This window comes from Eptatretus burgeri, chromosome 16 (genome assembly GCF_056783735.1).
Source record: "Eptatretus burgeri isolate ZD-2024b chromosome 16, Ebu_testis_v1, whole genome shotgun sequence".
Classification (NCBI taxonomy): domain Eukaryota; kingdom Metazoa; phylum Chordata; class Myxini; order Myxiniformes; family Myxinidae; genus Eptatretus; species Eptatretus burgeri.
Genome location: NC_140976.1, coordinates 59,950,650 through 59,965,244, shown reverse-complemented (window position 1 = coordinate 59,965,244; position 14,595 = coordinate 59,950,650). Strand labels below are relative to the sequence as shown.

Here is a 14,595-nt window from a genome sequence, read left to right as displayed (position 1 = left end):
GGTGGACAAGTTGGATACAATCGGAAACGCTCAGAATGGATTGGGGTGGATGGGGGGTTAATGAGGGTAGAAAAGATGATGTTTTGGACTGAGGACAATCTGAGATGGTGGCGAACAACTGTCTTGAAGACCTGGAGGGAAGAATGAGATTGAAGATAATGTGGATGTTGGTTCCAGAGGCAGGAAAAACAAACAAACAGAGGAATGAATGAGTGGAGGTAAGCCGTGATCCTGGACTTAGGTAGTTTTACCATAAGGGGGTTGATGGTGGACCGTGTGTGTCATGAAGACACCTTGGGGTGGGGAGAGTAACAAAGCACGGCAAGTGCAAAGGGTCACAGGCAGTGGCTTCTGGTTACATTGCCGGCAGCGTAGCTGTGCTGCTGATGCAATGCCTCCCGTTTCCAGTAAGATGGTACTCATTTTTCCGACCTCAGAAGGTTGACAGGCTGAGCCAACCCCTATCTGGTGTTAATTCAACAGCCCGACAGGGGCCTAATCTCAAGACTTTAATATCTTAAGGCAGCCACCTTATCCATCAAGCCAACACCAGGCGTGATGAAACGTATCATTACAGACAATGTAATTTCCTTTTGCATCACTCATTTCCCACCAAAAAGATTTTCTCTTCCACTTGCTCAGACTTAATGAGAGCAAAATAATAAACACATGAAGAACAATTTGTGTGATGTAATTTGTAGATACAAGTTCCTCTGGGCCACATCAATGTTTCGCCGCCACATCGGCCATTCTGTCCCGGACTGTTGGGTTGTCAAAGCTGCAGTGTGAATGGGCCGAGAGGTAAAGGTTACAGAAACCACTCATCAAACCTACATACATCATCGAGCTGTCAAATAAAGCACCACCACGACATATACATATCCATGTGACCATTGAACACCGCCTCATAAAATGTAATCAATTGGTCATGACATGTGGATATTTCTCCTCCTCCCCCCCCCACCCTCCCCTACTTTTATAGGAATATTTGTCCTTTGGAGCAGCATCTGCACGACGAGGCCTTGCAGGACGGCCTTGTGGAGCCGCTGTGGTGGCTTCGCGTCCCTGACACTCGGCCACGCGTTCCTGCACGTCCCGCGGGCAGGATCACAACATGAGCATTGCGTTAACGACGACACCACGACCACCACAAAAAAAAAAAAAAATAGAAACGGCGAATGTCCGAGCAATAGGAAAAGGGGATTCTATGACGAGCAAAGGTAATGAGCAACGCACCCCGTTCATGCGACTCCCGCAATGGCCATGTCGTTTCCAGGTCGCTGGAGGCTCCTTGAACACCTCGTCAGGACACTTGGATCCGCCCGACGAGCCTGCAGGCTTCTCCGGGCGGGCGGCAGTCGCGGTTTTCCTCTTGCCTACGGGGCAGGCGGATGGGGAGCCAAGGACCATATTACGGCGCGTCTCCCCCATAAAAAAATAACAAATAAAAGGATCGAGTTTTCAGGGCCGCGCAAAGACCCAGAGACGTCGACTCGACTACAAGTTCTCAAAAAAAATAAAAAATAAAAAGATCCCTCCACTTTACCTCAGGAAGCCCGATTATCAGATCACCTCACAACGATGACCATTTCGTTTCGCTCCTCGTGCAACTTTTTAGACGTGAAGGAGGAATATCGTATTAAAAAAAAAAAGTGTCACACACAGCTCCACGAACAATTAATCTGAATGGAAAATGTGCGTTTCGACGTCAATGAAAAATCATTCACGGACTCTGCTTTCGCAAGATAGAAAGCCTGATCTCAACAAAATCTGTACGTACGCAATAAATCCACATCATCGACAATCGCAGCAGTCCCCGTGAACCATACACCGCCTAAAGTTGTTGAGCTGGGGAAAGAAAACCTCTGCCAAGGTAACTGTGAGCGGTAAAGTGAAGTAGCTGTCTGTAACAGAGCGAGAACATACAGCGGTTACCATTTCCCTCACAGGTTAACGTGTTCTGCGGAGTGACTGAAACGAAAAAAGGTGCGATCGATGAGGTTTAACGACACCCGAAGCCGTCCCCGTTTCACAAAATGCAGATCCTTAGTGGATCGGTCACCTCGTGCCATGTCGGAACTTGGTCGCACAACGCCACTTCAAGATTATGGTGAAACACAGCGAGAAGAAACTCAGGTGGACCAGCACTGCAACGGTAATTGTTTTAAAAATTTCACTTCCGCCGAGTGACGAGCGGGGCGGGAACTGTTTGAGTCGAGACGGTTGGTGACGTCACCGACGCGCAGCCATTTTACATGTTTCCTTCATTGAGAGGAAACTACACACGCGGTGCCAATATCATTTTTAGTGGCAAGTACAATAAATACAACGCAATATAATAATCCTAATGGATAAAGAAAAAAAAATCGAACAAGACCTCACCCACTGCGGGGACTGTCGCGAACTACACCGCCGTGGCCAAATATGATGCACAAAGTCGGTAGTAACAGAAAACGAAGAAAAAGAACAAAAACAAACGAATGGACGTGTAAGCTGTTTACTAAAACTACAAGTATTTTCAAACCTAAACACATAACAAAAACATGATTATCCAAACGCTCCAGAAAGCAATTATGTCGTCTTTTTGGTAATATCAATAGGTTTGAGCAGAAAAACTTTCCAAAGACTCCCTTGGGTCATTTGAAGAGATCTATTTATTACATTGGCATAAGGGAAGGGGGTGTGTTGAAAAGACAAGGCCAAATGTGTCCAAGAGCCGCGTCCTCCAGGCAATAACAACAACAACTTCCGATATTTCGTCACATGCCTTGATGGAGCCAATAGCGAGACCCTTCATGGAGGCTCCTGTTCATGACGAGAAAATCGTGTATTTACGAAATTACAACACATTAAATGGAATAATCTATATATTAATACTGAAGGACCAATTTTGTGCTAATCCTCGCGGTCGCGTCACGTTTTTCTCAGTACTGTGACCTGGACTGAAAGAAACTTCGTACCTGCAAGAGTGCATCGCACATAGTGGCAATAGTCAACTTTCAACTCTGAAGCAGAATAAACACTTTTCGTTGAGACGGGGGCGAGGAGTGAAGAGGCGGGGGCAGGGGATGAAGAGGCGGGGGATGAAGAGGCGGGGGGGCAAGGTAAGCAAATTTTTGGGCGGGGGTAAGCAAATTGAAAGTGGGAGGCGAGACGGGAAATGGGGCGGAGGGTGAGTGGGCGGGGGCTAGGGTGAATAAGGCGGGGTTGAGTGTGAGGGGTGGACAGGGGGCGGGGTCCGGGGGCAAGTGGGGCGGGGAATCAAGAGACGGGGGGCGGGGAGTGAAGAGGCGGGGCCGGGGTAAGCAAATTGAAGGCGGGGGAGTGGGAGGCGGGGGGGGAATAGGGCAGGGGTGAGGGATGAGTAGGCGGGGGCAAGCACGCCCTGTCCAGTCCATGTCCCTCGAGTGTGGGTGAGCTGGTGAGGGTGGTTGAATGAATGGAATCCGTCTGGGACGGGGTTTCTGCTAGTCTTTAAATAGTAACGTGAACTTTTCAAAACTTTAAAGCAAATGTCCGAATATATTTAAAAGTTGATAGACGCTCTCGAAAGGAACCCTCAATGCGAGGATGTGTACAGGTGTTTAGTATTTAAGGAGATCCGGAAAGAAGAAAAAGAAGAAAAAGAAGAAGAAAAAGAAGAAAAAGAAGAAGAAAAAGAAGAAAAAGAAGAAGAAAAAGAAGAAAAAGAAGAAGAAAAAGAAGAAGAAAAAGAAGAAAAAGAAGAAGAAAAAGAAGAAAAAGAAGAAGAAAAAGAAGAAGAAGAAGAACTCCTAGAGTTCGAGTTCGCTACGCGAGACGCGGCTAAAAATGAGGAAGTAAGAGTTGAAAAGGGAAGCACAAGGCTGGCAAGAAATGGGGACACGTGATGGAGAGGTGCTCAACATTATAAACATGAAAAAGAGCAATCAGAGATTTCAGACCCTCGGCAGGACTTATTTTGGGTGGTGTTTGTGTGCTGCTGTGTTACCCTGACCCATGACGGTTTTAAAAAAAAAAAATTCATTCACTTGAATTCAGAATGGGATGAAAATAAATTCACTTCAAATCAAATGGAAGACTAAATAGGTACAGTTCTGCATTGGAGTCATCAGAAGGAACCCAAACAAGAAAAACAGCAAAGACGAAGTCATCAGAAGGACTTGGATCGGATTCGCATGTCAGCTGCGAGTTCACTACCCTCAAACCCAGCCAGGCACAACCAAGTGAGCATCATTCAAAAAAAAAAAAAGTCAAAAATTAAATAATTCTGGCTACCAGACCAAGCCTCCAATCAAGTTTAAATTGAATACAAGTATTCCCCATCACTACGAGATCATAAATGTGAAGTTTCATGTCGATTGATTAAGCGGTCCCAGAGAAAACATTCAATATTTTTCTTCAATCCAATATGGCTGCCAAACCATGTGACCTATCAATTATTCCTAAAGAAACTTTACACCCAGGGCTTGGGGAACATGTGTGTGAAGTCTACCCTCGATTTATCCAGCTGTTCTGGGGAACATTTTTATAGGTTTTAGGGTAAATGCAATGTAGCTGCCAAACCATGTGACCTATGACATCATGTGTGTGAACCTTTTGTTCCTCATGGATTGGCGGTCATACATGTAAAGTTTCGCCTCGATCTGTTCAGCCACTTTAAAGATCTTTGAAGGTTTCCTTTTTTAAAACAATATGGCTGCCGAATCCTGTCACTGATAGTCATCAAATTATTTTCTCTGGACCATTTTATCCCTAGATGGCCCTCAAAATTTTTCATACTGATCAGATGTAGCATTCTACATATGCAATGGTGATGTCAAAACGACGGCACCTGTGACGTCATCAAAAAAAATCACTTATTCCCCATGAGTAGTACTTGCCGTGTGTCAAGTTTCAATTTTTTCCTTGGTCCGGTTTCAGAGATACAGAGGTCCAAAGTTTTTCTGTTTTTCAAACATGGCTGCCACACTATGTGAACTATGACATCATAATTATGATTGAAACATTCTACATGAGGAGTCGCACATGTGGTGAAATTGTCTCAATCCGACAAGCAGTTGCGGAGAAAAACACGAAACTTTTGTGCAGACAAACAAACGGACCCAAATGCAATACCCTCTCCTGCGGCGACACACACACACACACACACACACACACACACACACACACACACACACACACACACACACACACACACACACACACACACACACACACACACACACACACACCATTTTTGTCCTGCTAATGAAACAATGAAGGCAGAGAAAGTTCTGTTCAAATAAACTCATGAAAATCAATGTGATTATTGCATCTTAGCCCTTTTGGAGGGATTTTTACTTGTGAAAATGAAACTTTTTTCCAAGTATACGAGTTGGTCACGTGTGTCTGTCTGTCTGATTGTATGACAATCGCCTCCAGGTCACATTTTTAAAACCGATCTTCATGAAACTTCACAAAAAGGTAGAGTTGGTCACAAGCAAGAAGCCTATAGATTTTGAGGTGAAAAGGTAAACATCGGCAAAAAGTCAACAACCATGTCAGATTTCTAAAATAAATTTTCATCCAATCGAGTTGAAATTTGAAGAAGATTTGCATATCAGGTCAACAAATTCAACCACCAATATTATTTTTGAGGTCAACATATGCCAAAAGTCAACAACTTTGGTGGAGTTTCTAAAATCGTCCATTTTCATCCGATTGACTTGAAATTTTCAGATAATTTGCATATCAGGTCACCGAATTCAACCACCAATTATCATGCTCTGCAAGACGTCTTTCTTGTTTATTTATTTATCCGTGTACGGCCTGTGGCTGCTTCATTTTTGGGGGAATGGTTGTGCCACTACTGCAATTCCCCCTGTTACCAGCAAGCTGGTAGTCATTTCACTGACTTAGGAAGGATGACAAGCTGAGTCAACCCACCTAGTGTTAATTCAATGGTCATAGGGACATGAACTCAGGAACCATACCCGTTAAGCCATCACCAGGCTGTTTGGGGGAGGGGGGGATATTGTCCAATGTGATTCTCTGTGGATTGACCTCTCTTCAACCTCTTACTTGTCTTTATGCCGAGACAGTCTGGCATAATAAAACCACTATAATTGAATATTATCACCCCTCACACTTATGTGCAAACCCCTTCATCTGTACTTTACCTCCAATCCCCTCTCAGTCAAATTAATTGTTTAACAGCTTCTTCCATGCCTTCAATGTAAATCCCCCCAAATGGTCAGTTTTTACAAATCGCTGCAATCTCATCATCTCCCAATTCCATTGATGATCTTTCTTTCAAATAACCTCCTCCCAATAACCCACCTTATATTTCTAACCAAGCTTGTAATGTCCCTCAACTGTGTGCCACTTCTCTTCTGCCCCAATCAAAAAACCCTCAACCTCTGTCATTTCACGACATCATGTCCTCAAATTAGTTGAATTCACGTTAAAATTACAACGAATGAAATGAGTGTTGAAAATGAAAAGCCAACAGAAGTAATGACATAAATCCAACAATAACGGCACTCAATAGAGCACATACCTCCGCCAGGCTCAGCAGTTTATGTTTTGTATCCCACTGTTAGACCAGATCTAAATCTGGACCTGAACCAAAATTTAAATCGGCTTGTTCTCGTCACACACCCAACCTGAATGAAAACCAAAACCAATATTAACAACACCACAAAAGTGTAAATAAAGTTCATATCCACAATGAGAGATTTGACTTTGACATTGTTCTGAAACTTCAATCAGGTCCAGACAAAAAGAAAGTCGTTATTCATTTAACAACGCTTTTAGGAAATAACAACAACATTCGTTTACAGTGCATTACATTTCATAAAATATCTGAATGTACTTTTCAACTTCCTAGTTTCCCTCAGGCTTGTAAATATCCTCTGTGTCAGGGCTCATTCTCAGCTGGTTCGTCACCAACTGATGCTGTTTTCTGCTGCAGCATTTTTTTGAAGGCAAGCTTCCTTTCTAGAGAATCTCGTGATTTTTGCTTCTTCTCGGTCTTTTGTTTCCGCCACTTTAGCCTCTCCTGGGCAACCACACTCTCGTCTCCCTTCGCCCACAAGTCCACCTTCTCCCGAAGAATACGCAGGGCCAGCTCTCGGTTACGTTCCGCCGAACGTGTTTGGTGGCACTGCCCGAAAAGGGTGTGGATAGATAATTATATGATATAAAAACCGCGAGATGTTCACAATTTAATATTGTAGGTAGTGAGTGGGGGGTGGGGTGGGGTGGTTGGGAGTAATGCAAGATATAAGTAAATTCTGGAATCCGGATCGGGACCTTCACCAAAATCGAATCAATTAGTCCTCGTCACAAACCCAACCTGTCCACCAAGTTTCGTCCAAATCCATCCATAACTTCTTGAGACATCCTGCTCACAGACATACAGACAGACAGGAGTCAATACATAGCCCCCATCCACCTTCGGTGGTGCCGATAATGATGGCCAGCGCATTTTAAAGACTGAAGTGAGGACGACGAGACAACATGCACAAGGTGATGATTCCACAATCGGGAGAATAAGGGAATGAATGCTGGTGGGCAACCAGCCTGCACCTGGGGAAGGTGAGGTGAGGGTTTCTTGAGGAACGCATGTAACCTGATGTGGTATGGAGAGAGCAGAGATTGGAGAGGGCAGGAGCAAAGAGATGCAGAGATAGAAGCTTGTATAAAACAGGGAACCCATTAACTTGCTATCAGTGGAAGACAAACAGTCCTCGGGAATCCATCTCCTGTTATTGAATTGCATTGCTGTTGAAAGCCTCGTTTTTGACCTCCTCAAGACGGGCAAGGTGGGAAGCAGGAACACCATTACAGTGTGGAGCAATACTCCATATGAAAGCCTTGTACACAATGATGAGGTCAGTGCAGCTTAGGAATGCCTTAGCTCTACAGAGAATACCCAGATAGCAAGTGGCCTTTGAATGAAAGTTTGATGATATGATCCTCCCATGAAAGGTTATGGCAGATAGTGAGGCCAAGGACCTCCAGGTGCTGTACCTTTTCCAGAGGCTGTCCAGAGAAGTGGATTGGATAGTCCGATTGCATCCTGTAGAGAGGGAGTGTGAAAGCATGTGACCTATTGGCATTGAACCTCGTGTTCGACGTAGCGAACCAGCGACTTATCTTGTTCAGGTGTGATGACAACGATTCAGCAGCAGCGAGCCTTTTACAAGAGTGATGTATTGCTCTACACTTGTGTAGAGTCTTTGGCACAACGGCAAAGTTGGTTTTGCAGAGAATTGGATAAATCGTTAATATAGATCAAGAACAGCATCGGTCCGAAGACCATGCTTTGTGAAAACCCAGCCTGAAGGGAAAATGTTTCATTTTTTGAAAACTGGAACCAATGATATTGTTACGTTTGAGGGGGGGGGTATGCATTCAAAGGGTAATTAGGATGTTTAATTAGGTATGCCATGCTGTTCGAGTTTACCAGGATCTCGATGTAATAAGTAGCAATTCAGTGGTGATAAGTTGTCTAGTAAATGTTCATTTCTTCAAGGGGGGAAATGATAATTGTCACGTAATTAGATAGGGACACGGGATAGGGTAAGTGTGTCTGCGTAAACCCCTTTTGGTATTCTCTGGAGACTGGCCGTGACGTCACAGGACAGTACAGCGGATGTCTCCGCCCCGTGATCACGATTGGCGGAAGGCGATGGCGGTGGGCCAATAAACGGCTCGATTGGAAGTGACGAGGACCAAGGATAAAAAGGTTCTGTTCGGGGTCAAAAAGGAAGAGGAAGATTACAACCAAAAGATCGTGGTTTTTTTGGTGGGGAGGCTGTTGCGCGGGGAGCATCCTTGTTGTTGTGCTGATTCGATCGTGTTCTTGATTGGAGCCTTGCTGAGCCTCGTGCCTCACCTTGGTTGGCTCTGGGGTTCTGCTGACTCGGAGTACGGGGTCGAACGGCGGGCGGACCTGCCTCCCTCTCCTGCTCGCAACTTGGCGCCAGAACTGGTTCCCTGGCGGCTGTGAGCAGACTTGGGCCAAGACCAGGAGGTCGACAGCACCACGGTTTCTCCTGCCCCCCTGACGAGAGCAAGGCCAGCTCGTCCGACGCCGATCCAGGGACAGTTGCGTCCACACCACGGTCCAGCCTGACCACCAGAAATAGCTACGTTGTGTGTGTGTGTGTGTGTGTGTGTGTGTGTGTGTGTGTGTGTGTGTGTGTGTGTGTGTGTGTGTGTGTGTGTGTGTGTGTGTGTGTGTGTGTGTGTGTTTGGCGCCTTAGAGGGATTGAGAACTGTATATTCATTGGAATTGTCTGTGTTTTTCCCCACGCCCGATCCCACACCATCCCGTCGAATCGCCCCGGATCCCTCTTCTTGCCGAGTCTTGTTATTTCTGGTAATAATTAGAAAAACAAATAAACATCATCAACTCAGTGAAAAGTGACTCGTGCCACCTTCCTCATCCCGTTTGCGGTAGAGCGATTAGAACCGCCATGTTTGGGTTATAAATAAATAAACCGCCTCCATCGTTTCGGCTCATTCTACGTTGGCGGGACTATTCAAGTCCCGTGGACGTCACAATATGAAAAAGGGATTTCTTGTCGCCTCGTTCCAGAATGGTCTCCTTTTGCAGACAATCACACAGTGATCATCTTCTTTCTCCTCTTTCAAGCAGAAGAAGAGTTTCCTATTGCTATTGAAATTCGCTTCTCTTTATCAGCACAACCACTTCTTAGTAATTCTGGTATAGATAGTATCAAGACACTACATATTAAACCATTTTAGTATTCCAATGAAAATTTAGACCAAGCTGCTCTTGATTACCTCCACCACCGAAGGTGTACGGAGCTATGTTTTCACCTGTCCGTCTGTCTGTCTGTGAGCAAGATATCTCACTAAGTTGTGGACGGATTCAGATAAAACCTGGACAGGTTGGGTGTGTGAGTGACGAGGATGAACAGATTCGATTTTGGTGAAGAACCGGATCTAAATATGAGAATTTTTATTATCTTGCCAAAACGAAGTTTTTGCAAGATATGTTAGTCAGCTTGTATGTTTTTTTTTTTGTTTGTTTGTTTGTCTGTAATCACGTATAAAAAATTCTGCAGAGCACAGTTATCATCGGAAATTTTTGTAACTTCGCATATCAGAGGCCGAGAGAGGTCCCTTTCAGCGCACAAAATTTGAAGGTCAAGGTCAAAGGTCAAGGTCACTTTGTCGCAAATCAGGGGAGTCGACAAAACCCTTATTTTTTGAGTAATTTTGATCGGATCGTCTTCAAATTTAATGGGAATATAGTTCATGGTCTGGCGCTCAGCTGAGTAATTTTTGGTGGTGATTGGCCTTGACATTCATGGTTAGCGCCTCAGGTCAAACATATTTGACCCCAAGGTCAAATTTTCAAGTTTTAGGAACCATATCGTGTAGTACCTCAAATTGAACACCTCGATGAGTGCTTTCTAGATATGTCAAGCTTGAGACATTATGACGTCATTTGGTGACGTTATGAGGCAAATGCATATTTTTCATGGTTACTCTGTAGAACGATTCTCATCGGAATCTCTCGTAGGCAGATATTCCTCAAGGAGTCGCTCCTGGTGGATAGCAGCTCTGTTCACCTCAGTGTGACTTTAAAGAAGTCACACGTGGTCACCTTTTGGCAAGATACGGGTCACCCTGCGGGTGACATTGGTTTATTTGTTTAATTTTAAGCGATTCTTCAACATTGAGAGACGGGACCAAAAACAATGCAGAGCATGATATCTCAAAAAGTTGTGGACGAGTTATGTCAAAACTAGGTGGAAGAGTTGGGTAGTTGACAAGACCGAGCCGATTAGATTTTGGTTCTGGTCCGGATTTCAATCCTGCCCATTAGTGAGATACAAAATGTAAACTGTTCAGCCTGGTGGAGGTATGTGCGTGGTGGAGGTATGTGCGTGGTGGAGGTATGTGCGTGGTGGAGGTATGTGCGTGGTGGAGGTATGTGCGTGGTGGAGGTATGTGCCCGGTGTAGCTAGGTGCCCGGTCGAGGTATGTGTGTGGTGGAGCTGGGTGCCCGGTGGAGCTGGGTGCCTGGTGGAGGTATTTTCCGAGTGTCATTCTAGTTTTTCAAACCAAACTCTCTGCCTTATTAATGGCATTCTGTGCTTTCCCTCTTTTCTCTCACTGTATTAAGGGTCATCAAATCACCCCCTCCCCAAAAGAAGAAATGGAAATAAACAAAAAAAATTACAAAGTGGCAGTTGTTTCCCAGTACACCAAGCCAAAGACATAGCCTGCTCTGTCACGTATGATGAGACAGAGCACTCTTCCTTCCCCCTCATCACAACACTCTTCCCCACTCATTTGGACCCTATACTTATAGCGTCCACCTACCACCTTCCTTTTCACATGGAATCTCACAATCCAGCTCTCCCCCACCCACCCCTTATACATTTGGACGGGATATCCATCGTTCCCTCCACTCCCCCCTCCTTTCAATAATCTTTCCACCACCAACCACCACCTCCCCAAATGTTGGCATGAACCCTACTACTACTACGCATGTCCAACTAGGGGACATAGTGATTCCCATAACTATGTAGAACTACAGAGCATGAACCCTACTACTACTACTACGACTATGCATGTCCAACTAGGGGACGTAGCGACCCCCACAACTATAGAGCATGAACCCTACTACTACTACTACTACGCATGTCCAACTAGGGGACGCAGCGACCCCCATAACTATCGAGCATGAACCCTACTACTACTACTACACATGTCCAACTAGGAGATGCAGCGACCCCCATAACTATGTAGAACTATGGAGCATGAACACTACTACTACTATGCATGTCCAACTAGGGGACATAGTGACTCCCATAACTATGTAGAACTACAGAGCATGAACCCTACTACTACCACGACTACTACGTATGTCCAACTTAGGGACGTAGTGACCCCCATAACTATAGAGCATGAACCCTACTACTACTACTACTACTACTACTACTACTAAGCATGTCCAACTAGGGGACGCAGCGACCCCCATAACTATGTCGAACTATGGGGCATGAACCCTACTACTACTACTACTACTACGCATGTCCAACTCGGGGACGTAGCGACCACTATAACTATGTAGAACTACAGATCATGAACCGGACTCCATTCTAAACGTACGTAATAAATAAACAGCCAATATTCTCTCTAACACCGGATTTGTTGTTTATTATGATGCACTGCACTTCGTAAAGGGTACGAAGTGGAAAAATCCAATGGTGATGTGAACTCAGTCGTTGTGGTTGCAGTTATCATCTATCAGCGTTCACATATTACGTACTCACCTTTACCAATATGCCGGAAGGCAGGTGTTTGATGAACACGCAGTTATTCGTCTTGTTGGTGGCCTGCCCACCCGGCCCGCTACCTTTCACCATCTGCTCCCGTAAATCCTCCGGACGGAGATCCAAGAGATCCTTGGAAGAGCAGGACCTGATCGGAGTGAACACCACGGCACGAAGCAAAACGGACAAGCGCAACATCGACATCAAGTTGTCGTTGTTGTTGTTGTTGTTGTTGTTGTTGTTGTTGTTTTAACGTCACCTGCCGTTACACGATCAAAAGTCTACCTTTCGTGGAGAAAAAATAATAATAAAAAAGGGATTTATAAAGCGAGGAACTACACAGAAAATCATGTTGACAGACTGATAAATCTCCTAAGTGTTTAGTATAGCGAAGGGGAAGGGGAAGGAGAAGGAGAAGGAGAAGGAGAAGGAGAAGGAGAAGGAGAAGGAGAAGGAGAAGGAGAAGGAGAAGGAGAAGGAGAAGGAGAAGGAGAAGGAGAAGGAGAAGGAGAAGGAGAAGGAGAAGAAGAAATAAAACATGGACTCGACTCATCGAATGAAAAAACCATTAACACAAAAATTAATTAATCAGCACGAAGGATCGAAGAGTATTTGTAATAAGAGTATTCATTGCCTCCTCAATAAATAACACTGCGATCGCCAATCACAACTCAACGGGTTAGATCATTCAAACTGTAAATTATTTCCTGACTTCTTTTCAGCCACACTGGGTGGTGTCGTAGTTTGAGCGTGTGCTCTGAGTCTCGAGGGCCGGTGGTTCGAAACCCGGCGGCTGGATCCCGGCCGAGTCGGACCAAAGTCTTTAGAAATGGTCCGGGCTGCTGCTTCCTTGCTTGACGCACAGCATTTAAAAGGATAAAGCACGGACAAACAATCATCGGTTAGCAACACGAACCAAACAATCATCGGTTAGCAACACGAACCAAACAATCATCGGTTATCAACACGAACCAAACAATCATCGGTTATCAACAAGAGCCAAACAATCATCGGTTAGCAACACGAACCAAACAATCATCGGTTAGCAACACGAACCAAACAATCATCGGTTAGCAACACGAACCAAACAATCATCGGTTAGCAACACGAACCAAACAATCATCGGTTATCAACAAGAGCCAAACAATCATCGGTTAGCAACACGAACCAAACAATCATCGGTTAGCAACACGAACCAAACAATCATCGGTTAGCAACACGAACCAAACAATCATCGGTTATCAACACGAACTAAACAATCATCGGTTAGCAACACGAACCAAACAATCATCGGTTATCAACACGAACTAAACAATCATCGGTTAGCAACACGAACCAAACAATCATCGGTTATCAACACGAACTAAACAATCATCGGTTAGCAACACGAACTAAACAATCATCGGTTATCAACACGAACCAAACAATCATCGGTTAGCAACACGAACCAAACAATCATCGGTTATCAACAAGAGCCAAACAATCATCGGTTAGCAACACGAACCAAACAATCATCGGTTAGCAACACGAACCAAACAATCATCGGTTAGCAACACGAACTAAACAATCATCGGTTAGCAACACGAACCAAACAATCATCGGTTAGCAACACGAACCAAACAATCATCGGTTATCAACAAGAGCCAAACAATCATCGGTTAGCAACACGAACCAAACAATCATCGGTCAGCAACACGAACCAAACAATCATCAGTTAGCAACACGAACCAAACAATCATCGGTTAGCAACACGAACCAAACAATCATCGGTTAGCAACACGAACCAAACAATCATCGGTTAGCAACACGAACTAAACAATCATCGGTTAGCAACACGAACTAAACAATCATCGGTTATCAACACGAACCAAACAATCATCGGTTAGCAACACGAACCAAACAATCATCGGTTATCAACAAGAGCCAAACAATCATCGGTTAGCAACACGAACCAAACAATCATCGGTTAGCAACACGAACCAAACAATCATCAGTTAGCAACACGAACCAAACAATCATCGGTTAGCAACACGAACCAAACAATCATCGGTTAGCAACACGAACCAAACAATCATCGGTTAGCAACAAGAGCCAAACAATCATCGGTTAGCAACACGAACTAAACAATCATCGGTTAGCAACACGAACCAAACAATCATCGGTTAGCAACACGAACCAAACAATCATCGGTTAGCAACACGAACCAAACAATCATCGGTTATCAACACGAACCAAACAATCATCGGTTATCAACACGAACTAAACAATCATCGGTTATCAACAAGAGCCAAACAATCATCGGTTAGCAACA

General features: G+C 44.6%; 2 protein-coding genes across 3 annotated transcripts in view; both read right to left on the bottom strand.

Annotated features, from left to right (window-relative positions):
• Positions 1 to 2,219, bottom strand: part of KMT5A (lysine methyltransferase 5A) — a 24,519-nt gene extending 22,300 nt beyond the window's left edge. The window contains exons 1-3 of one of the 2 annotated variants that reach the window (XM_085859840.1): positions 2,063 to 2,219; positions 1,237 to 1,376; positions 975 to 1,086 (exon numbers count right to left, since the gene is read on the bottom strand). In XM_085859840.1, the coding sequence (XP_085715966.1) occupies positions 975 to 1,086; positions 1,237 to 1,376; positions 2,063 to 2,072 (262 nt within the window). In that variant the 5' untranslated portion in view covers positions 2,073 to 2,219. Of the gene's footprint in view, positions 1 to 974; positions 1,087 to 1,236; positions 1,377 to 1,546; positions 1,806 to 2,062 lie in introns of those variants that run through there. The other variant, XM_085859841.1, reaches the window with a different exon arrangement.
• Positions 2,220 to 2,636: 417 nt separating this feature from the next.
• On the bottom strand, positions 2,637 to 12,724 carry MTRFR (mitochondrial translation release factor in rescue). The gene is made up of 2 exons (XM_085859842.1): positions 12,285 to 12,724; positions 2,637 to 7,126 (listed from the first exon to the last, which is right to left on the bottom strand). Exons 1-2 carry the CDS (start codon positions 12,486 to 12,488, stop codon positions 6,881 to 6,883), a joined length of 450 nt encoding a protein of 149 aa, XP_085715968.1. The 5' UTR covers positions 12,489 to 12,724; the 3' UTR covers positions 2,637 to 6,880.
• Between the last annotated feature and the right edge of the window lie 1,871 nt (positions 12,725 to 14,595).